The sequence below is a fragment of the Amblyomma americanum genome, chromosome 11, assembly GCF_052857255.1.
Source record: "Amblyomma americanum isolate KBUSLIRL-KWMA chromosome 11, ASM5285725v1, whole genome shotgun sequence".
NCBI classification, from domain to species: Eukaryota; Metazoa; Arthropoda; class Arachnida; order Ixodida; family Ixodidae; genus Amblyomma; species Amblyomma americanum.
Window position 1 is genome coordinate 1,090,168 of NC_135507.1, and position 24,804 is coordinate 1,114,971.

At 52.5% G+C, this 24,804-nt stretch overlaps 1 protein-coding gene across 4 annotated transcripts in view; it reads right to left on the minus strand.

The window, feature by feature from the left end:
- Positions 1-24,804, minus strand: part of LOC144111131 (lactadherin-like) — a 131,994-nt gene that overhangs the window by 26,529 nt on the left and 80,661 nt on the right. For all 4 annotated transcript variants that reach the window (XM_077644280.1, XM_077644283.1, XM_077644282.1 and 1 more), the window contains 2 exons: positions 14,692-14,756; positions 1,697-1,911 (listed from right to left, as the gene is read on the minus strand). In XM_077644280.1, coding sequence (XP_077500406.1) covers positions 1,697-1,911; positions 14,692-14,756 — 280 coding nt within the window. The remainder of the gene's footprint in view (positions 1-1,696; positions 1,912-14,691; positions 14,757-24,804) is intronic.

Genomic DNA, 24,804 nt, shown 5'->3' on the forward strand with positions numbered 1-24,804 from the left:
GTTTTTGAGCGGCTTACTATGATGTTTCGCTCTGAGACTTCCATGATCCCACCGGAGTTTTCGTCGGTGTGGTCGCAGCTGCTAAGCCTTCTCCAACAGCAGCAAAAGAAAAGCCCGCGCGATGAATCTACACAGGGGAAAACGTTGTGACGGCAGCGCTGCCATCAGAGAGGAGACAGGAGAGCGCGGTTCTGCCTACTTCCTTCTCCCTCGTTGGAGCGCCTTCAGAGTGCACAAACCGGCTCAAATCTTTGTTTCACAGCGTACAACGATGGCCCATGGCGTTCCTTGCCGGTTCCCTCCTTTGCCCACTAATACGGGGCACGTGGTCGAGACGCGAGATATTTTTATCAGGGGCACTGGTAACAGCTAGTAGCCGAGCGCCTCTGCATCCGTGCGGGCTGGACTCGGAGAACGGCGGCAAGCACCTCCTTTGCGCGTCACTGTCATCATCATCGGCCGAAAAGTTGCGTCCATGACGGGAGTGACTTGCAATGGCTTCCCGAGCGCAGTCCGCACTCCTGCCATCCCTGGTAAACAAAAACCATGGCAATGCCTCGCACGCTCACCCCTGCATCGAGTAATGGGAGGCCGCGCTGCAGGAACGCTGCTCGGAGCGCCGGCAAAGGCTGACCCGCCGTGCAGCGACTCAAGCCTTGGCCACCGAGACCCTGGCCTCTTCAAAAAATGTGTACTGCCAGCACCACTGCGAGACAAAGGTGATCTGCGTGGACGGATGTTAGGAGTGCCTCCTTTGAAACGGGGTGGTGACGGGAGCCACCTGATCGATTTTTAAAGCGAAAGCTTTACTGGCCGCGAATTTACGATTCCGCCGTGGCCGCACTCCGAGGAGGCACATGACGCCACAACACGCGCCTCGCCAAAGATATTTCTCTCTCTCTCTCGCTCCCTAGTCACAACTGCGCATGCGCCACTAGTAGCACAGAGTCACAGGTGCTCCGCCGCTGGGAAGCGCCGCGCCTTTCCTCAAAATGCAACTTTCAATTTTCAGTTTTCTCCTCCTTTCCCTCCATCCTTTATCCCTTCCTTTACGGCGCGGTTCGGTTGTCCACCGAGATATGTGAGACGGTTACTGTGCTTTGCGCGCTCGCCGCGCCATCTGGCATGACGTCACACCGCGCGGCTCGCTGCCGCCGCCATGTGGTATGACGTCACACCGCGTTTCCCGTAGTTGCGCTCGCCTCCGCTCGCTACGCCAGCTGCGTCGCATGCCTGATAACATATCGGAGGATTGAAAAGAAGAGCTTGCGTGCGCCGCAACCACAGTTGTGTCGTCTTTAATGCGACAACAACGTAGCAAGACAACTAGACTAACCTGGACTTGCAATCAAGATTAACCAAGGCTAACCTTACCTTTCGCTACGTATATCCTGGCATAGCCGAGCTAAGCCACTGCCAATTTTTGCCCCTTTGATATTGCAATAACCAATCTGTTAACCGAGAGGCACTACCTAGCAATCCCCCTCCTTTAATACAGATACTGCCGAGTTCTACCCAATATATCCACTTTATCGCCCTGTCCCCGCAAGTCCCCTAGCCTAGATGAGAATGGAAATAAAAAAATTGACGCAGGTTCTTAGCGCGGTTGGGCTAAATGCGCATTACGCGCGCACTTGGGTTTTCGCTCGGGCCCCAGCGAAGGCTGACATCTGGGCCACGCGTGGGGGGCGCCTACCTTGGCGTCGGCCCCGAGGTCCAGCTGCACCCACTCGGTGTCGGCGTCCTTGGCGGGGCACCAGGCGCCGCGCGAGGCCAGCTCGAGGACGCGGGCGTAGCGCAGCTGGCACTCGGGCTGCCGGGTCGAGCTGGCGCTCAGCTGCCACTCCTGCAGGCGGCCCGCCAGCAGACCCAGCGGACCCGGCTGCCGACACTGCTCGGGGGAAGCGCGCCCTGCGTGGTGCACGCGGACATGTGTCACTGGGCTGCGGTTATATAGCGCGAGCACGAGCTTCACTACGGTTTCGTTACAGTGTTTACACGTCGGGTCTTGCTCAGTGCTTGGGGGAAAACCCTCGCCTGTCTCTAACTTTCTCCCTTGCATGCTCCACTGTCTCCCGAATCTCTAATTGCTCGGCCCCTCGTCCGTCTGAGGGAGCTCTCTGTTCGAGGAGGCCACTGGGATCCCGGTGTGCGAGTCCTCGGGCGTGCGCTGCCTCGTTTCCTCGGAGGCCCTCGTGGGCCGGAGTCCAGACTAGGTTAATTAGCTCCGCCGGTGTCGGGCCGGCAGTCAGAATTTTGACCGCTTCGCCGGATACCCTGCCTGCGTTGTAGTTGCGGACAGCCGATTTGGAATCGGTTACAATCACCCTGGCATTCTGCCGAATTAGGGCCAGCGCAATGGCTACCTCCTCGGTCGCTGTTGCGTCCTTCTGTCGAACACAACCCGTTCTGCAATCGTATTCCGCTTTTTCTTCTGAAGAGCTTTCACTGTAAGGAATTTGCAGACATGATCCACATGGTGTGGACATGCCCTAGCCACAACGAACCCTTAATGGTGAGCCAGAAAGAAGAAGACCGAAAGAAAGTCATCCGTCTGGCCCTGGACAGCGCCGAACCGCAGTGGATCCCAGCCTGCTGAAAGGGGAGGAAGATCACGTCTGCATCGCCCTCTGATTTCTCGACGGGTGCAAATAAAGTTATTTCATCATCATCAACATTACGATTGTAACGCACCTCGAGGCGTTCAGGCCAGCCGCAGCCGAGGGTTAGAAAAAAAAAAGTGGCTGTGGCTCAACCCAGCTGAGCCAGAAAAAATAGAGCGAAAGCTCTGTTAATTAAGAATGGCTATAGACACGGTTTAGTTCATCTTTATTGTTTCAAGACTTCAGCGAGAGCAAATCACGCGATGCATCACGTGTCACAAGTGAGAGAGCCAGCGTCCAGAGCGGCGGACGTGACTGCCAAGCGCAGGAGCGAATCACGTGACACATGCCACAACTGGCGACAGGGCCCTTCGACACAAACCTACTCCGCCTCGGGGGATCAACAACGCTTCGCTTTTTATCTACAAGCTGGGCCCCGGGGGAGTACTGCAGGAAGACGCCAACGGCCAGTCACGTGACACAACAGTTTGGCTCCCTGGAATGCATGGGCTGAACGCGCAGCTTTCCCCCTGGAGCACTGAGATGCCCCCCAGCGCGTATTTCGGCAACTTAAGGAGCCCTGCCTCAACCACCCACCGCTTCCTCGCAGACAACACGAACAGGGCAAGCAGCCGCGGCAGCAAAGGAGCTATTTGACAGGGCGCCCCAAACCCCTGCGCGTCACGCTTGCGCATCAATGATGCAAAGACGCGCCCAGCCCAGAAGAGGGTCGCCGTTCTTGCCGCCATCCGAGCCACATGCACCACGGGTTGGTGCCTCGCTTCCCATGCGCGCGCATAAAGCCGTGGCTTCCGACGGGGCCGAGAAAGCGCGGGAGATGCCATCAAGCTTTAATGTCCAATTAGCCGCCGCCGCAGAGAGAGGCATCGTGAACAGCGGAGCGCCTGCTTCTTTATTCTGTCTCGGGCTATTTTTCCCTCCTCCGTTATTTCATTTCCGGTTCGTTGTCGTTCCTCGAAATGTCTGCTTACAGTGGGCACGCGGAACCGACTCGTGCCGCTGCGCTCATGTAGGCTACACACGCTTTCGGGCTGGGCTTTGCGTGCGTGCGTTGGAATATGCGCGCTGTGGCCCTTTCTCTGCATCGGCCATTAAGTACAATGTGTTCTTGCGTGTGAAACTGCGACTCGGCGCGTCTCGCGGTCTTCAGTTACTGTTCCCGTCTGCCTTGTCGCACATTAGGCTTGTCCGGGTTCTTTCTGTCCTTCGTTCTTTTATGGAGACTGCAATGGCGACCGACGGCGCATCGCAGACCCTGCTCTGGAAGAGCTCTCTCCTTCGGTGTTGAGTTTTCCAACATCCCGCATGCGAGTGCTGCGCTGCAGGACGGCTTTCTGATCCCCTTCGCCCACCCTAAATCGTGTCACATATACACGATCGGTTTGGACGCCACAGTTAAGGGCGGGACAGACGAGACCTTCGCCACTCTCGCGAGACCAAAGGTGTAGTACGACACCTGTAAGCCTGCAGTTGGCACCAACAAGGCAGTGGTCGAATGGCAGCTGTAACTATTCCACATCAAGATCCATTGATTACGGCCGGCGCCTTATAGCTGGCCAGTACAGCGATAAGCCGAGGAGTCTAGTTCGAGAAGTGGAAGTAGCCCCAGCTAGCGGCAAAGGTTTGCAATGTTAAGACATATTTCAGGGTAGAATACACAGCGAAGCCCGGCAAGAGAACAGACGGAACAACGTGCCAACTATACGAGCGCGTCTTCTAACGCGGCAGTGTTAAAAGAGCTCGTGTCGCAGAAAAGCCGGCGTCGGCTATGCAACACGAGAATCTCAGAAATAAAAAACCTTGTGGAGATGCGGGGAATCGAACACAGGTCATTCAGACTGCGAGCCAAGCACGCGCAGAACATGCCACGAAGACTCGTTGGTTCGGACAACAAGAAAGGAACACAAAATAACGGGAAGTAAACGCAGAAGCGCAAAACACTATATAGGATTGCAAATACAGAGCGACCGCTAGCGTTCATAATAAGGCTTCAGGAGCAGGACACGCACAACTTCTAGCTGTGAACGGCGTTGCTGTGATGCCGCCACGGTCACATCGTAGTCAAGCTCTCTAAGTGGGCGAATTATCTTGTATGAGCCGAAGCAGCGGCGCAGAAGCTTTTCACTAAGTCCGCGGCGGCGAATGGGCGTCCACACCCATACACTATCACCCTGCTTGTACTCCGCGTGACGTCCGCGTAGGTTGTACCGTCGGGCGTCGGTGCGCCGTTTATATTTGACCCGCATCGGGCTTCTTCTGCTCGCCGAAGGTAGGCAGCGACGACCATGTTGCAAGCCTTCATCTGCGAAGTTGGGGAGCATGGTGGCTGCCATGGACGAGCCTAAACGGTGCCAGCTGCGTGGTGTCTTGCACTCGTAGGAAAAGACGACATCCCAGCTAGCCTTGTGTTCGGCGACCTCATAGGTGCATGGCGAGCATGCCAGGGATAGTTTTGTTCAGGTGTTCCGTCTTCTCTGCGGATGGTACGCAGTTGTCCGCCGCCGGTGCCTTGCGTGGCTGTAGCGCAGAATTGCTTGGGTGAGCTCGTCCCTAAATGCCGTTCCCCTATCCGTGACGAGAACTTCTGGGGCGTCGTCACGCAAAGGACCTGCTCATCAAGCAGCTCTGCCATTTCAGGCTCACAACTCGGCAGGGATTTTTCTTCGGCTAGCGGGTCACACAGCCGGCCGCTACGATGATCCACCTGTTGCCCGATGCTGACGTCCGGAAGGGGCCGCCTCGATCGGTGGTGCTATGGGCTTCAAAAGTCCAGCTGGCCCGATCGGCGGCGCCTTGTGTTGTGGACACTCCCGGCATGTTTTGACAAACTGCGCGACGCCGGCGGATAATCGGGGCCGAATATCTTGAATGCGACGAAGGGTGAACCCGAGGTGCCCCGCAATTGGTTCTTGCAGGCTGTTCGGAACGACGAGGAGGCACGCGGTCTTGTTGGGCGCTAGCTTCTTCGCAAGCATGCCGGACAGAAAGAGGCCAAACCCTGCCAGGGATGACGAAAGCTTGCCTTCTGGATGCTGGACGAGAAACTGCAGGCCGGGGTGCTGCGCGAAGTTGCTGGTGCCTATCGCTCCCGAAGAGGCGTCCTCGTCCTCCTCTTGCAGCCGCTCCTCGACTCGGGATAGGCAGTCCGCATCGGCGTTTGCTGATGTCCAACCCCTGGAGGCGCAATCTCCACCGAGAGAGGCGGCCGGAGTGTTCCTCCAAACTGGCAAGCCAGCGCAGTGCGTGGTGATCGCTGACCACCTTGAACGGTCGCCCGTACAGGTATAGGGGCGGAATTTCGACGTAGCCCACACGATGGCGAGGCACTCCTCGGCCTTCGACAGAGAACGGCTTGCATCCGCGATTACTTTCTCCGGTCGGTCGCTTTTCTGAACGAGGACGGCTCCAAGGCCAATGCTGTTTGCGTGAGCATGAATTTTTATCAGTCTCGGCGTTTTCATCAAAGTGCGCGAGGATCGGTGGGAACTGTAAACGACGCTGAAGTTCCTTGAAGGCTTCCAGTTGCGGCGCTTCCCATTTAAATGGCACGTCTGCCTTGTCAGTTGGGGTCAGAGACCCGGCGATGCGCAAAAAGTTCTGGACAAATGGTCGGCAATGCGCGCACAGTACGAGGAATCAGCGCACAGCTTTCTTGTCGGTCGGTGGCGGAAACTGCAATAACGGCCGTTTTCTTTGGCTCTGGGCGTACTCCATCCATCCTTGTTACGATGAGCAGCTCTTTAGGGGCCAAGTGGCACTTCTCTGCTTTCAAGATTAGCCCGGACGACCTGGTTGCCTCCAGCATTGTTCGAACCCTTTTCAGGTGGTCATCAAAGTTGGAGGCGAAGACAACGGCGTCATATTAGCACACGAGACAAATCTACAACTTGAGACCTGCCAGTACTCTATCCATTACCCGTTGGAAAGTTGCTGGCTCGGAACAGAGTCCAAATGACATCACCTTGAACTCGAAGAGGCCATCCGGAGTGATGAATGCGGTCTCTCGAGATCTCTTTCATCGACTTCTATTTGCCAGTAGCCGCTCCTAAGGTCCATCGATGAGAAATACTTGGCGCTGCAGAGCCGCTCCAGTGTGTCGTCGATGCGGGGGAGGGGTTTGTTCAAGCGACGGAAGTCGACGCAGAACCGAAGTGTGCCGTTCTTCTTTCTCGCCAAAACAACCGGGGGCTCCTCAACGGCTGGATGACGGTGGGGGCTTTGGCGATGAGGTCGGGCGTGTTCGTCGGTTCCAATGCGATGTTTGGCATTCGGCGTTTGTCGGACTATCGTTGACGACGGGAAGCACTCGCTGTAATTTTGAAGAAGGTTGCGCATTTGATGCCGCTTGTTCCGGAGCAGGGCTGCAGGCTTATGTCGAAAGTGGGCGAGGTCTCTAGGTCAGGAGAATCTTCTGCAGAATAGGTCGGAGAGAGCGAAGGCGTCTCGTACGTCGGATATTTCGTCGCACAAAGCAGTCGCCGTTCCTCTGTTAACGTGCCGGTATTCTTCGCTCAAGTTCCTCTGCTGTACTCCAGCCTGGTCATCGCGGAAATGTGCGATGCCGATTCGTTCCTCTAGATGCAACCGCATGTTCCCGTCGATGACGATTCCAATGTCATCGGCTTCCGTGGCGCCTACTCTCTTGTTCCCCCAGGACACTCAGGGTAATGGGATGTTTCAGAGTTCTGGCCGAAGAGATGGCCTCGTCCGCCGAAAGCGTGGTCAGCTTGGATCGTAGGCCAATGGTCGCCTGATGCTCATTAAGGAAATCCGTGCCCAAGATCACATCGCAGGAACATTGCCGTAGCACCACGAAGGTCGCATAATATACAGCTATGTCTTTCGAGAGTTACTCGCGCTGTGCATCGTCCAGGTGGCGCAATGCGGTGGCCTCCTGCAGTGAGGATTCGTGGGCCGTCCCAAGCGGCCGTGGCGTTCCTCAGCTGCGCGGTGAGTGCTCCATTCATCACCGAGTAATCGGTGTCTTCTAACCCGGCGGCCGTCGACAGCCACCCCCCACCTGTCCTGGCTATGGCGTCTTGTGCAGGGCGTGTCCTCGGGGCTCTTCTCTGCGGCGGATCTTGTCGTGGTCGAGCTGTGTGCGGCGGCGTCCTCGTACGGCGTGCATCTTCGTCGTCCCGCTGGTGGCCAACCTCACCTCTCCAGTTTCCCTTGCGGGGGAGCAGAGCCGCCGCTGCGTAGCTGCAGCGTGGCGACGCGAAGCGCGTGGGGCGGCGTCCGCGGAGACAGCTGCCTCGCGTCGGGTGCTGGACGCGTGACTGCAGAAGCAGCTGCGCTCTTTCTCTCTTGACGACGCCTTGAGGTGCTCCCGCTTGTACGATTCCCACGGCGCCAGAGAAGCTCCTTGGTTTTCGAGCCAAGTTATGGATGGGCCTTCCAGGGCGAGGAAAACGTGGCTTAAGCCTTGGCACGGTCAGACTGTTCCGCCAGCCATGCTTCAGGATCCTCGCCCGTGGGCGGCAGTCGGGTCTGGTGCAAAATAATGGGCACCGGTGGCGTCGGCGCTGAGGAGGAGCCCTTCTTTGGTCGCGTGTGGCCCGGCAGTGGTGCGTTTCGGGGTGAACGGCCTCTGGAGGCTGCTTTGCACTTCGCCTTCGGATGGGGCGCCTAGGGCTGCTCTGGCGGCTCCCAGGTGGTGAGGGCGACAAGGGCAGCCGTTGGCACCTCGCCACACGTACTGGCGACGGCAGTCCAGGCAGTGAGGAAGACTGCGAGATTGTTCTTCTAGAAAAGAAAAAAAGGCTGCTTATTGGGCTGACCTATACGCCCGCATTGGACTGAATGACTGGGCGGCAGCGAAAGCAACAAGCGTGCTCGGCAGTCGTCGAACAGAATGCCTGCAGTTCTTGGCCGCGCTCAATTTAAAGCTGGCAAGGAACCTTCGAGATGAAGAGCCAAAAGCGACTACAACAATCTGGAAAAGCAGTTTTTAGGGTTCCGATCAATCGAGAAAAGTCTGGTCGCATCACAAACAAAATGATAAAGTCGTCTGCCGGAGCTTTGAGCGTGAGCCAACAGACTATATACAAAGATGCGCGGAAAGGTTCCCCGAATGAAACATCAGTGGCCACAGACAACGAGCGGGAGTTGCTCGGCGTGCACGAACCCAACCTCTGCGTGCACGCAGCAGACCTCCAGAGAGTTGGTTGGTTGGTGTGTTGGGTTTTATGGCACATAGGCAGCTAAGGCCATCATGCGCCAAGCACAAGGTATAGAATTGGCTTTCTCTAGAATGTTTACGAATATCAAAAATGCCGATGGCGTAGATGACCTAAAAACATTGTGCTGCCTAGTAAAAGAAGAGAAGAAATTTGGAAATCGCTAATGGTAAAAGCCTTAAAGAAGGTCAGGCAGCCTTAGCGGCTATCCTTGGCTAGGCAAGGATCCTGAGGCTCCCAACCAATCAAGTAAAAGGCCTCAGCCTACTTCTCAGGACTGAGAAAGTGGCTGAGGTGTATCATGTAATAAAGGGAACCAGTGGTTCAAAAGTTACAGTTTTTCGAGGACGCCCGCTGCTTTTAAAAAGCTAAAAACGGAGGGTATGTTAACAATGGCATTATCAGCTAAGAGCAATGTTGGGTGAAAAGGAATGTATTCATGATAAAATTGAGTGAAGTACTTTTTTCTTAGTTTTTCTAGTTTCACACATGAGAATAAAATGTGGTTAACAGTAAGTTCTTCTCCGCATTCCTCACAACCAGGTTTATCTTGTTTTGTTAGCAGGAAGTTGTGCGTGAGGTGCGTGTGGCCAATTCGCAGACGGCATAAAACCACTTCTTTAAAACGTTCCTGGTGCACACATGACTTAAATTCACCCAAAACTGGTTTTACTAAGTGCAGTTTATTATTCACTTCGCTGTTCCAACGCGACTGCCATTTTTGTCTTAATTTCTGTTGAACTAATTTCATACAGTCATTAAAGGGTATATCTACTTTTTTTATTTTCTTGCCCCGAGCTTGAGCGGCACACAAATCTGCTCTCTCATTTCCTTTTATTCCGACGTGGCTCGGGACCCAGCAGAGTTTAATGTTCTGTCCTCGAGCTGTTGCTGTTACAATGTTGTGTATGATGTCTCCAAGTATGGGAGTGGTTGCGTTTCTAGAGTGGAGGGCTGTAAGTACACTTAAAGAGTCTGTGTAAATAATAGTGTTTTTGAGGTTCTCGTTTAGTATTTTTTTTGTTGCCACACATACTGCGTAACATTCTGCGCTGAAGATGGATGCGCACTGTGGAAGTCGCATTGCTGTCTCCGAATTTCCCCGCACCACTGCGCTTCCTACGTAAACATTCGTTTTTGAACCGTCAGTGTAAAAGTCCGTAAAACTACTGTATTTTTCTTCGAGTGCAAGGAATTCCTGTACTATATGTTGTTTTGGAGTTTGTTTTTTTTGGAACTGCGTAAGGGTAAAATCACAGATTGCCGGAAAATTGTGCCATGGAGGCAGTGGAGCTCGTCTTCGAGCAATGGCAGGTAATGTGTCCAGTACTCCGAGGTTTTGACACATCTCTTCAAAACGCAGGAGGAGTGGCCTGATAGCTTGTGGTTTGTTGTTAAAAAGTGTTCTTGATGGGCACTTTGTGACTATGGGGTAACATAGGTGTTTGGGAAGCGAACGGATTTTTAAAACGTACGAGCACGTGAGCATGGTTCTTCGGTCCTCGAGTGACGGTTCGTTGGTTTCTACATAAAGACTGTTAATGGGTGATGTCCTGTAAGCACCAGTGGAGAGACGCAAACCCAAGTTATGCACTGTATCTAGTCGTTTAAGGTATGATGGTCTCGCTGACCCATACACTATACATCCATAATCAAGGGTAGAGCGTACTACAGAGCGGTAAATTTTTAGAAGGCATGTCCTGTCGGCACCCCAATGTTTTCGTGACAGTACTTTGAGTATGTTGAGGGATCGGGAGGCTTTCTTTTTCAGTGCATTTATATGAGGCAGGAAAGTGAGCTTTTTGTCAAAGGTTACGCCTAGGAATTTGTGCTCATTTTTCACCGGTAGCTGTGTTTTGTTCAGGTGTATAAATGGGTCAGCCTGTAAGCCTCGCTTAATAGAGAAAAGAATGGCCACGGTTTTCTGTGTGGAAAACCGGAAACCGTTCTCGTCTGCCCAGGTCACCAGTTTATCCATTGTCAGCTGTATTTGTCTCTCGCATGTTACCAGGTTTGAGGATGTGCAGGCTATTTGCAGATCGTCAACATAGACGGAATACATAATGGCCTTCGGTATTACTTTGGCTATGGAATTTACTTTAATAACAAACAATGTCGTGCTCAAAATACACCCCTGAGGAACCCCGTTCTCTTGAACGAAGCCCCTGGACACGGTTGATCCTAGGCGCACTTGAAATGAGCGGTCGGAAAGGAAGTCCTTCAGGCAGTTCAACATCCTGCCACGGATGCCAAGATCTACTAAGTCACGAAGGATGCCGAACCTCCAGGTGGTGTCGTATGCTTTCTCGAGGTCAAAAAAGACGGCAAGACAGTGCTGTCTGTGTATAAAAGCCTCTCGGACAGTATTTTCCAGGCGAGTTAAGTGGTCTGTTGTTGAGCATGCTTTCTTAAAACCGCACTGATGGATGTCAATAAGCTCAAGAGATTCAATCAGAAAAGTTAGTCTTTTATTCAGCACACTTTCGAATGATTTGGCAAGGCAGCTGGTAAGGGCTATCGGCCTGTAACTAGTAGGGGATGTTGGTTGTTTTCCAGATTTCAGGAATGGTACAATAACTGCTTTCTTCCAGGCTTTCGGCAGTCTTCCGAGCACCCACACTTGGTTAAAAAACTTCAAGAGCGCCTCCACAGATGGCTGGGAAAGATGTGCTAGCATTTCGTAATGTATATTGTCAGGGCCAGGTGCTGTCTTTTTTCCGGCCGAGAGAACTTCGTTTATTTCTTGGAGTGTTATTAAACCATTGTACGGTTCTTTTGTGCAGCCCGTTGTTGGAAGTCTATGTTTCTCCACTGCATGTTTATGCTTTAAAAATGTTTCTGTGTAATGTGAAGAACTAGAAATGTTTGAGAAATGTTCTCCCAAGATGTTTGCCTGTTCCTCTATATTTGTCTGTGTACCTGGAGCTGTTAAGAAAGGAATTGTGTAAGGAGGAAAGCTTCTGTTAAACTTGTGGACTTGTTCCCACATTTTTTTGGACGTAGCTGAACTATTTATGCATGATACGTAGCTTCTCCATGATGTTCTTTCGGCATTTCGGCGGATGTACCGAGCTTTTGCTCTCGTCTTTTTAAAATTGATGAGGTTATCTTGAGTTGGGTATCTTCGAAAAACTCCCCAAGCTTTATTTTGCTTCTTTTTTGCTTCCCGGCATTCCTGCGTGTACCATACCTTGTTGTTTTGTCGTACTATTCCTGACGATTGCGGAATAGCTTGGCACGCAGCATCAATAATGCAGCTTGTAAAAATTTCATTCTGTTCGTCAACGTTAAGACTGTTTGAAAATAATTTCTCCAGGCTAGCCTTTTCTCTAAATAGTTGCCAGTCGGCTAGGTGTAGTTTCCAACGGCGTGGTTTACTAGGGATGACTGATGGTGGCGATGAAAAGTTAATCACTACCGGAAGATGATCGCTTCCGTACGGGTTGTCGAGAACATCCCACTTAAAATCGGTAAAAACGGAAGAAGAGCTAAAAGATAAATCTATGCAACTCATTTTTCCTGAGGCTGGAGAGCAATATGTGGGTTTGCCTGTATTGAGTAGGCAAACATTATTGCACAGAATAAAATGTTCTAATATACGGCCCCTAGTGTCTGTCTGTTCACTCCCCCAGAAAGGGGAGTGTGCATTAAAATCCCCAACTACCAGATATGGCTCTGGTAGCTGATTAAAAAGTGATTCTAGGTCATGAAGTGTTACTGTGAGGTGTGGCTGAAGGTATACTGAACATAAGGTAATTGTTTTAAAGCTAATGACGGTGACTGCAATGGCTTCATAATTCGTCTGCAGCTGGATTTCACTTGTTGCAACACCGCTCTTAACAACGACAGCAACACCTCCAGAGAGCCTATCTGCCTGCTCACGGTCACGGCGAAAGACTTTATAATTCTTAAAAATATTTTTTTGTAAAGGTCCCAAATTGGTCTCCTGAAGGCACAGTGCTACAGGAGACATAGAGCGTAGGAGATCTGTTGCATCGCTGTAGTTATTTAAAATTCCACGGCAGTTCCAGTGGATAAGGAAAGCCATGATTATTTTAAGAAAGAGTGTTTTGAGACCTCAGGTCCCTCCTTGTTGAGGGCCTGTTATCGTGTTTTTTTCTTTTTTCCGGTCAAGAGAGCCCCGTCGCCGTTGCGACCGAGGCGAGCTTTGACTTGTATCCATCGCCTCCATGGAGGCGCTGGAGTTCCGCGGGGAACCCGCGGGCAGGGGGGTGGTAGACTTCTCCCGAACGGGGGAAGCCTTGCGGGCTGCCGACTTGGAGGACGGCCGGCCCGTTGTTGGGGGTGGCATAGCAGCTCTCGCTGCATCTGCCAGGGGCGCGGATGGCCCTGCCTCAGCCTCACTAGGTGTGAACTGGGCAGGTGCCTGAGACCGGTGTGATGCGCCGCGCCCGCGCACCACATCGGCGAAGTTTGTGTGGGGTGTTAAGGAGAAAGTGCCTTGCGACATTGCATAACGCTTCCTTGCCTCTTTAAAAGTGATATTATCTTTTGTCTTTATTGTAATGATTTCCTTTTCTTTTTTCCAGGCAGGACAAGACCTTGAGTAAGCAGCGTGCTCGCCTTCGCAGTTTGCACAGCGTGGCGCGGCGTCGCAGCCGTCTGATTGGTGGTCATTGGAGGCACATTTAGCACAGGTGTTGCGGCCGCGGCAGCTTTGGGAGCCGTGACCGAACTTCTGGCATTTGAAACAGCGTCTAGGGTTGGGGATATAAGGGCGAACGGAGATTTTTGCATAGCCTACCTCGATTGACTCGGGTAGGGTGCATGAGGCAAACGTCAGGACCAGGTGTTTTGTCGGAATCTCTTTGTTGTCTTTGCGGATTGTAATTCTGTGGACGTTGGTAACATTCTGAGGGTTCAGTCCTTCAAGCATCTCTTCCTCTGTTAGGTGCAGGAAATCATTATCTGAGATGACACCACGTACTGTGTTCAATGATCTGTGCGGTGTAACAGAGACAGGAATATCGCCAAAAGTTTCAATGTTTGCAAGCTTTGAAATCTGAGTTATGTCGAGCAGTTCGAGGAGGAGGTCACCACAAGCCAACTTTGTGACTTTGTACTGAGGGCCCAGGGATTCTGTAAGAACTCTTGAAACAAGGAACGGGGATATTTGTCTGGCTGGCTTTTCTGTTTCTTTACTGTGGACGATGTGGTACTTAGGGAAAGTTGTCTTCTTTTTGTTGAAAAACTGGGATGTGACATCGGTCCGCCCCCTTTTCAGAGGGCGATCATTATTAAGCAGGGAGGAAGCCATAAAAAATTTTGTTCTTCGGCCTTGGTGCCAGCCGCCCACCATGGAGCCCAACTAGGGGACAGGACAGGAACTTGAAAACAAGTCCTGCCCACGCCAGCTGTACACCATTGCTATAACCGAATATGACGAAACCCAGGATAGTTCGCCACACAGGGTTAACCCTAGCCGCCAGGAAAAAGGAAAAAACCAAGGAAGGAGGAGGAGACAGGAGAGTTGTAAGAAAGATGATAGGAAAGTAAAAGATGGAGGGGAGGATAAGGAAAAGACGACTGCCGATTTCCCCCGGTCGGGTCAGGCCGGAGGTGCCGTCTACAGGAAGCTGGGGCCAAAGTGGTGTGTTGCCTCCGCCGAGGGGCCTTAAGGGTCCAAACGCTCGGCATCGGCTCAACCACCAGGATCCCCTTTTCCCCGGACACTGCGATGCCACGCACGGCGAGGCGCGGGTGCTCGGGTCCGTGGTGATGCACAGTTCACCATCATCCCCTTGCGGGGATGTCCCTGCGGATGCTCGGGAACCCGCGGTGACGCCACTCACCGTCGCGACGCCTGCAAGCTGCAGGCGCCCCCCTGCGGGGCCCTCCAGAGAGTCAGTGTAGGAGGATGTGCTCACCGGTCAGTGAGATGCCCAGGGCTGCCAGCAGGATGGCCGTCGTAGCCGGTGGCGTCCGCATGGCCCTGTTGGGAAGACAAGATCACGCGCGTTATCTTGCGGCCAGCAGACCGCCATCTTATACGCATACGCACAAAAACTTGCAGGAACTCTCGTCGTCGAGAGTGCGCGTAAGCACCGAATGCACTGCACTTTCGAAAGGCGTGGCACAGCATATAAATGGTTCAGAGCAATGGAAAGGGTCCCACATCTCGGCTGACGCCGCGCCGTGATGGAAGGTCTGAAGGAGGGAGTGAAAGAGAGAAAGAGGTGCCGCAGTGGAGGGCTCCGGAATAATTTCGACCAGCTGGGGATCTCAAACGTGCACTGACATCGCACAGCACGCTTCTGTTCTTCGAGGAGTGCGCCCTTCCCGGCTGCTCTCGCGGTTCGAACAGCCGCTGCCACGAGCCGCTTCTCTTCTAGCTGGCGCTCGTGCACGCCGCCGCGTGCACACGTTCCCCAGCCACGAACACGCCTGGCCATTCGCTGTGTGTTTGTCCAGTGGCAGGTAAGTGGCCGTAGCAAACGCATTGCACTGCGGTAATCGTTTCGGGAATCGGCTAGCACTAACCACTATTATCGTTACTTACCAGCCGCTTTTTCCTGAGGCAGAGCGGCTGCACCATTTTTAGTGCCTACTGCTTGGCACGGATCGCCGAGCAATTTACTGACAGTGCTCTGACATCAGTTTGAAAGCCTTCGACAGGGGTACAACACTGCGTTCACGACACTATGGCCGTTGCCCGTAGTCGGGAGTATGTGTGTCGCAGAGACAAAGGCACGGTGGCGAGGGTTCACACTTGGATTCCAAAGAGCAAGAATGACGAAGCGCTTACGTCGTCTTCAGTCCGGATGCACACACAGTAGAACACTTAGCGGGGTGCAACAATGACAGAGAACGGAGAACGACGGGAAGCGCTTGAATTGTGGAAGGTATGTATACGCACCCCTCTATCGATCATTACGACCCTGAACGTGTTCCCCACTCTGAAGCTGTACAAAAGACCAAATTGGTAATCCTGGCTGGAGAGCAGCTTGCCAGACTGACTGCAAATGCGGACGTCCACTTAGCAGTGTAGCATCCAATGTGTATACCATCAGCAGGGAATGATGCCAACTGAACCCCAAACAGCAGAGTACAAAGCTCAGGGGAAGCGCAATAATAGCTCCGGATATTTTAAATTGGAAGGCGCGAAGACTCCTCGTGAGAAGTGCTATTCAACCTCGCTTGTGTTGCCTCTCCAGGAGTTAATACGTTGGTGTTTTTGTGTTGCCACCTCAGTTTGCTCGTTCGCGCTTCATTGCTTGCTGGTAGCACTTTTATTTCCCTGCCTCCTTCGACGAAAATGTAGACATTTTCCCCCCTTAACACGTTCGTGGCGGTTCCACTGCTGGTAACTCTCATATACAACGCAGTTACCAGATTTGTGCTGCTCCGTGCCATTCCTATAGGCTGCAAAGGCATGCAGTTAATGCAGCCGCAAAGACATATCACTCCATGGACAAAAACATGGTGAGGTATAAAACAAAGTGCCCCCAATGTAAACCACAGTGCTTACACATTCGCACAACGGAATCTTTGCTCAATAAGGTAGTCGCGAGTTTAATTACGCTCGTTAATTCAACCAAGTTTTCCACTTTGCATCGATGGCAAATATTCTTTCGGGTCGAATGTGCCGTGAAATGGGGCGTTGTAGACCAGGTATGAAACGCTGCCATCCTCAATTCAGATTTCACACGACGGTTAGTGCTCCGCTATTAATCTAAAAACCGTCAAAGTGAAACGCCGACCTATTGTCACTGTGTCCAAGTTTAAGCCGGATAAAATATTACAGCGGTTTTAAGAAGCTATAACGTGGTGCCACAGGCAGACGCAAGCCACTGAAGTCGCCCCGCACACCCAGCATCCGTCTTTGGTGGTAAATAAGAGATCACCACTGCAGTATGGAACAGACTGCGCCTTGACAAACCTACGACGAGTCAATCTGCCTTATCGCACGTGTAGGGTCAGACAACTGGCAACCAGCCGAAAAAAAAAGCCGCTATCATCGAACGCGCACTAGCCGTTCGGCAGGGACCATTCCTAATAGGGCCGCGATGGCCGCGAATATTAGCTGCAAGGAATACCGCGCATAAAACTTCGATATATCACGCCGCAGTCGGCGCCGGGCGGGACCGTCATTAAGGCTGCACGTTTATCGGAGTGCGAGAGAGGAAGGGGAAAAAAAAAAACAAGGGAGGAAATGGACAAATGAATGTGACGCGCCCTCCAGCGCTGACCGCGCGGACTATATGCATGCAGCAAGCAAAAGAGGAGCAGCGGCGACCGGACGATTTATGAGCGCGTGATTAAATGCACGGAACGGTTGGGACAGAGCGTACTCGAGGCGAGCCGTAAAAACGAGGAGGAGCCTATACAGGGGACACGGCTCGATCCCGTGCACTGTCGGGGCGCGAAGCTGCACGGCCGCGTCGTCTTTCGTTGCGACTTTATGTTCAGACAGCTAGCCTTCCTTTCGTTTTTTCACACCGTGTGTTCCGGCATTTTTGTGTTGTTTTAGACTTCGGGCGGAAGCGACGTAGAACGTCGTAAGCCTCCTATACTAAAGTGAGGAGCGCTGCAGTCCCGCCGTGAAAATCTCTCAATTGGGAGTGCCGCGCACTGAGAAGAGGTATATCCGATATACCGTGGGCGTCCGTACCGCCGATTACCGCAATAACTCGCGCACACTCCGCTTCTATATAACATCCGTTTTATATGGAGGAGCGCTTGGGAACTGCAACGTGCTCAAACTCGGCGAGACAGAGCAGTGCTCTTTTTCTCTTAACCTGGTGAGGAAGAATTTCCCCACTCGTATGTTTTGATGGCGCGTTTACTGCAATCAGTTATAATGGCAAGATAGATTACTCCAGACCTGCCCCCACCGCGCTTTGTCAAATTTATTATTTCGTCGACACTAGGGGCCAGCAGGTTTAACGAACGACAACTATCCGGTCCCACTGTATCGGATGCAGTCATGGAAACTCTTTCGGCCGCTCCTAAAGCAGAAGTCGAGAATTGGGCCCGTACACTAGTGCCGGACGGATACGGCTAGTCGCATGGATGGCCTCTACTGCGCGCCCACTTTTAGAGGGCGTCGCTGCCAATACAGGGGGAATCTTTACGGCTGGCAATAAATACGGGAAGACCCGGCCTGGAAGATGATCTGAGAAGACGGAAAGGCCGTGCATTCCTCGCGGCAGAGCCTCCCTCGCTTGGCACGCGCCGCGGTTCGAGCGGACGGGAGAGAGACACCTCGATCGTGACGAACCCTGGAGGCTGCTAAGCGCTCGCCCCGAGTGGAGGGCAGTAAACGAAGCCATATTTTGGCGGTTTAAAAAGGGCCTCGCCGAGAACGAACGAACGGAGCAGCCCCTCGCAGGGCGTTACCCTCCACGCTCGTGTGTACGTACGTAGCATACTACCACATCATGCCTGTATCCCGATGCTCGTCAGAGGATGTATGTCGGCCAGCGTAGATCGCCCCTTTTAAACACCACGAACAGCAGCAGAAAGGGAGAAGGGAGCTCTCCCTCTGCGGGGCATGCAGTGTACGTACACGCTGGCCCGGGGTCTGTTAATTTCCATCAGTGAAAATGCCTATGGCTGGCAACGGAAACAAGCACCCTTTTCAGAACATGCCAAGAGCTATAGTGATTGTTCCGCGAGCAGTGCGCCTTGTTTCGGAGAGTGCATGCTGCCCTGGAAGAGCCGCCTAGATGGCTGCCCTATCATGCATGTCTGCGGGACCGCGCAGCGGTGGCCAATCGAGTCGTTGAGCATCCGCCTCGCATGCGGGAGGTGCGGGTTCTATTCCCAGTGCCGCCGGGCACCCACCGGTGATACAGTGGGTTTCCCCTGGCCTGGTGCTCGGCTTATCTGGGGTGAAATGCTCGGGAAATGGGTCTTTTACCCCACCTTGGGACGCCCAAAATACCTTGTGCCTTGGCGCTCTCTGGCCACAGATGCCTTCGCGCCATAAAAATCCATAATCATCAGTCTGTGCCGCCCAGACTTTTTGGGACGTGCAGAGGTAACGTGGGCTCGTATTGCGCAGCCTGGTGTTTTGCGGCATCAGCGCACCCAGATTCTCGGCACTGTTTCCGTGCGATAACGGAAAAAAGGCCCTTCGTGGCGTACGCGTTGCGTGCCCTCCCGGCGCACAGACAGCCTGGCTTCGAACCGCAATGGCGGCGAATTGCTTTTTTCGAGTGGTCGTTTTCGTGCCGACGCGCCCCTCATACGAGACAAGATATTCTTTCGCATTGAAACCTCTCCCCGACAAGTGCGTCCCTGCTGCTGCAGGAACATCAGGGCAGCCATGGAGAATAAGTTTTCCAGAGAGCAATGGTCAGTTCAAGTTGTGCCCCTTCCGTCAGCGGCACCTTTCTCCGACAAACACGCCTGTGAAGTGACCAGACAAGCGCGAGCCATGTGACACGTTCACACAACACGCCGTGTAACTCGTTTCTTCTAGCGATTCGCCCACGCCCTTTGCCGTGCATAGTTGTCATGAAACGTGCAGTGTCGCATATATGGCATGTTCCCTCGCGGGTGATGGCCGATCCTTTCGGGTCTCATACGCCTCGTGCACGAGTGCGCGAGCGGCTCTCTGTCGCATGCGGCGCCTCAAGTGCCTCGATCTCGCGGCTCAATTAATGCCTCAGTTAAGCAACCCGAAAGCGGAAATTTCACATCGAAGCTCTGAGAGCGTTTACTCGTGAACACCGTACACAATCGTCCGATATTGAAACAAACGACCACAATCAGTGTGCTAAACATTGCGAAACACGCGCAAGAGCGGCATGCAATTATTTTCCCTACCGCAGTTTTCCGCATTCGAGTTCAAACTTTGCCCATCCTTGAATTTGCGAGAAAAACTTTACGAAAAGAAAAAAATGCGCCATATGGTGGATGGGTGGTACCGTGTGTTGTAAACACCACAAACATTTTCTCTTTAACAATCAGCGAACGCTCGCGATAAAACTGCCCGTTATTGATAAGGAAACATCGCTTTCGGTGAACGTGCGCACTGGGACAAAAAAAAAAATAAAGCAACTGCCGAAAAGCACGAGAACAGTATATAGGTGTACGAATCAGCAACGCTCAACAGCAAAACGGTGCAAATGAGTTGGCTTCTCCGCAATGCATGGAAGCTTTTCTACGGTGCGATTGCGTTCAGTGAACAGAGACGTGAGCGGCGCAGGGAAAACAAACGCGCCTACAGTTGACTGCGAGGGACCATCGTATGTTGCGCGCATGTGGCTATGGGGGATGATTTGCACTCGATCCTCAGGAAATAAAACTGATAAGCCGCTCGCAACCGCGTTCCCAGCAAATGACTGCCGGAGCCAGCGTCCGCACAGCCAGCGGGTCACTCGGCTGAGAGCGAGATAACGCCACAGACTGAGACGATCGCACCGCGGGCTTCAATTTCGCATCCCAACTTAAGCAGGAACAAAAACGACGGAGCGTGCACCGTCTGCCCACACTCCGATAGTGGCGCCCCCTGCCGCTCGGCTCCTCTCTCTCCGGAGTCATCCATCTTTGAAAGCGCGCCGAGAATCCGGTCCCAAGCGATCAGCCTCAAGCGGCGGCCGATAGCAATTTGGACGAGAATTTCCGACAGGCGTGGGGGCCTTTCGAAAACGCGGACACCGGCGTCTTCTTGCACCGCACTCAGTGCGCCGCCACCTTCGAAAGAAAACGACTGCGGCCTTGTAAACACCCCCCCCCCCCCCTTACCTCGCGTGAAGGCAACGCGCGCGGATGCTCCGTGACCGGAACAGCGCCGCCTAGACAAACAACCCGCCGTCGGTTATTAAAGCAGCCAAAGAATGGCCACTCGTCGCCACCTATATTGAGGACCTCGCTCAGCAGAAGATGCTATCTCGGGCCGCTAACGAGCGCCTCCTTTTAGCGATTGGGCCTATTATCTTCGCCGCCTGCTCGCGAAGCTGACAGGTTCCCTCGGCCCGCAGCTGCGAGCGGGGAAGCCTGCTAAGGTGGAGGAGAGAGCAGAATGAAATCATCCGCGGGGCGCTTTACACACACACACACAGCCCGTTAAAAGAGGCTCGGCCGTTGCGCGGACTCCTCGTCCAGCGAGTCTTTCGACACTGGCGGCACCTGATTAGCCGGCCAGAAATGGTGCCTCGTCATCGCATCCGAGCCATGTTAGGGCTAAACAAACCGCGAAGGCACAGCCGTGGCTTCCGCCCCCTTTTCAGGCGCCAGTTGCGAAGGTACGAAATTAAAAATGGTGAGCGCCGTTGAGCGCAATTAGAGCCACAAATGACCCTATTAGCGCGAAGTACTCGCCGCTGTAATTAATGGTTGGACCCGTAATACCACGTTTCTGATGCAGGAAGCGGAGGATCCTTAATGGAACCTATTCTATTTCATGGATCGCACGACAGCTGTGCCTATTAAAAAAGAAAAAAGAAACTAACTTTGATTTAAGACAGAGAACAAAGGCCAAGAGCAGGAGCTCCATCCGAGGACTTAGTCCCAGGTACTCAGATCGGGACCTGCTCTGTCCAAAGACCAGAACAAAGGACCGGGACAGACACAAATGTGACACACAGAGCGCAGACCAAACTAAGCTTTACGGAGCTCCGAGACGGGGTCAAATGATCGGAGACAAAACGGCACAACATGTGCGCATAATTAGTAGCAAGGCGCAGAAGACTGCGCTTCAGCAGCTGTCCGCCACAAGGGAACGTGTGTAAGCTGCACTGGTCCAGTCGCGTATGACGGCGCTGAGCTGACCACTGTCTCTATGTGCGCGAGTGTGGAGCCCCGAGGTGGACAGGAAGTGGACCTGGAAGAGCCCCAGTGGCGAGACCAAGAGTGAAATCGACTCCATACTATGCGCTCACCCTGGCATCGTGCAGGATGTCGGAAAGGTGCGCTGTAGCGACCGCAGAACGGAAAGGTCTCCAATTAGCCTAGATTTGAAGAGCCCTAGTGAAGCGGAAGTCCATTAACGAGTTAGCGCTATGAGGGAGTGTAGAGGACTGCAGGAAACCGCTGCAGAACAGATATTCGGCTTTGACTGAGGAAGACGATCTTGATGTCCATACAATGAACGATAGATGATCTGACGGCTATCATTGCGGAGTGCGCCGTAGAAGTAGGCGGCAGGACGGTTCGACAGGATACCGACAAGCTATCTCGGGATGCGAAAGATCTGATTAAGAAACTCCAAAGCATGAGGGCATCTAATCCCACCAACAGAAGAGAACTCGCAGAGCTACCGAAGTTAATAAATAAGCGCAAGAAAGCCGACATAAGGAAGTTTAATGTGGAGAGAATCGAGCACGCTCTAAAGAACGGAGGCAGCCTAAAAGCGGTGAAGAGGAAACCAGGCATAGGTATGTATGCGTTAAGAGACAAGGAGGGCAATGTCATTAGCAAGAGTTGAAGTAGCCGAAGAGTTTTACGAAAATCTATACAGTAGCCAATTTCGTTGAGTAAAGGTACTGCGCAAAATAATACAAACATGGGCGAGAACGGCACAGGGACGGGCGCAGACACGCGACTGGGTTTATTCAGAACAACACATACTTATAACTTCCACACCACCATGTTAGTCACTGAGCGCAAGCCAGAAATCTGCATTCTGTCTGATAAAGTCTTATCGAGGTATCACTCACGCAATCATCTCTTTTGTTCCTAATGAAAAAAGCCTCAGCAAGTTCACGCGCCATCTGGTCACGGCTACGCCTCAAAATCCTCGTTTTCGGCAGCAAAGGCAGGCATGGGTTATCACGCGTAGCCGAAGGGCATGCGCTACAGTGTAAGGGCAGATTAGATCCTTTTCCGGTCTTAATCTTTTTTCATTAGGAACAAAAGAGACGACTGCGTGACTGATACCTCGATAGGATCATCAAGATCCTCAAGATCCTCTCTTCGGAGAGAAGTTCCCTTCTGATCTCTGACCATGTAAATACTGTAAATAAACCCTTTCGTAATCTTCCTCCCATCACCCAACTCCTTTAACTCGTCAGCAGTCCTGTCCTGGTGGTGGCGGTGGTCGGAGCAAGCGTCGTTCCTGACCGGTGGTCCCGTCTGAGAACGACTCCGCCCCCCCCCCCTCCCCCATCCAACAAGGGCAAACCTGTTAAACGCTTTAGTACGACCAAAAATGCGCGCATAGCTGTTATGATTGTGGAGACGATATGATGTGAGACATGGCCGTGACAAAGGCAGAGTGCGACTGTGAAGGCTGAAAACAATTTAATGAAATAACCGAAGTGATTCTAAAGACTCAAGTGATAGCGATAACTTGACGCTAGTGACGCTGGAATGACGGCTATAATCGCCGGCGATGAACAGTGCAGCACGGTTGTGTATGGACTCGAGACTACGTGTTAGGCATACTCGATGAAGTGACCAGATGGGCGATGCAAATGCAAGCTGTGGACGGACAAACGTCTGGCAACGTAGTTTTCGACTGTCAGGTGCGTGCACCATGAATATCCAAGGGTTTTCATTTATTTACAGAATACCTGCCTCTCCCGGGAGCAGTATCGTAGGGGAGGCTGTTTTAGAATGATGTAATTTTCACAATAAGTGCCAAGAAGGCACAAAAACAGAGTCAGCATCAAGGTAATACAAAACAATAGCGACAAAGAGCGTGAAGCCTTATCTGTGACTTTATGTGTGTCGACCGGGAAAGGTTTGCAGTAAAGAATATATAGCCTTCATTGATTACGAGAAAGCATTCGGCTCAGTGGAAACCTCAGCAGTCATGCAGGCATTGCGTAATCAGGGGGTAGAAGAGCCTTATGTCAAAATACTAGAAGATATCTATAACGACTGCATCGCTACCATAGTCCTCCATAAAGTCAGCAACAAAACTTCAATAACGAAGGGCACCAGGCAGGGAGACACTATCTCGCCAATGCTATTCACCGCCTGTTTACAGGGGGTGTTCCGAGGCCTGGATTGTGAACAGTTGGGGATAAGAGTTAATGGGGAACACCTAAGTCATTTGCCATTCGCTAATGACATGGCCTTGCTGAGTCACTCACGAGGTGAACCGCAAAGCATGATCAATGATTAATTTAGACAGGCACACCAGAGCGGTGGATCTAAAAATTAACATGCAGAAACCAAAGTTCAACAGCCTAGCAAGGGAACAACAGTTCACAATTGGCAGCGAGGTGCTGGAAGTGGTAAGGGAATGAGTCTGCTTATGGTAGGTAGTGGCCGCAGATCCGGATCATGAGAGGGAGATAACTAGAAGGATAAGAATGGGGTGGAGCGCATATGGCAAATTCTCGCAGATCATGAGTGGCAGTTTACCAATTTCCCTCAAGAGGAAAGTGTACAACAGCTTAATCTTACCGGTACTCACCTACGGGGCAGAAACGTGGAGGCTAAAGAAAAGGGTTCAGCTTAAGTTAAGGACAACGCATCGAGCCATGGAAAGAAAAATGATAGCTGTAACGTCAAGAGACCGGAAGCGGGCAGAGTGGGTGAGGGAACAAACACGGGTTAATGACATCCTCGTCGAAATCAGGAGGAAGAAATGGGCCTGGGCAGGGCATGTAATACGAAGGCAAGATAACCGCTGATGCTTAAGAATAACGGATTGGATCCCAAAGGAAGGCAGGGGGCGGCAGAAAGTCAGGTGGGCGGATGAGACTAAGTAGTCTGCGGGAATACGGTGGCCGCAGCAGGCAAAGGACAGGGTTAATCGGAGAGACATGGGAGAGGCATTTTGCCCTGCAGTGGGCGTAGTCAGGCCGGTGACCATGGCGATGATGAGGTGACCCTGGGGTGTGGGTGCGTTTGGAAGTGGTGCTTGGATGCTCTGTGCAAGTGGGAGAGATGGATAAGCCCGTATACGTTGCCTGGCTACTCAATCAGGTTAGCATATCCAAAGCATCGTTTGAGGGTATCAAAATGCTCCTCATGTAGTCAGCAGCTCCACTACAAGGGCATTTGCACAGCGCTATGGAAAGGTGGCATCATGGGTTCCTCGCAGAAAAAGAACAATTGCCTCCTTTGTTCAGCGCACA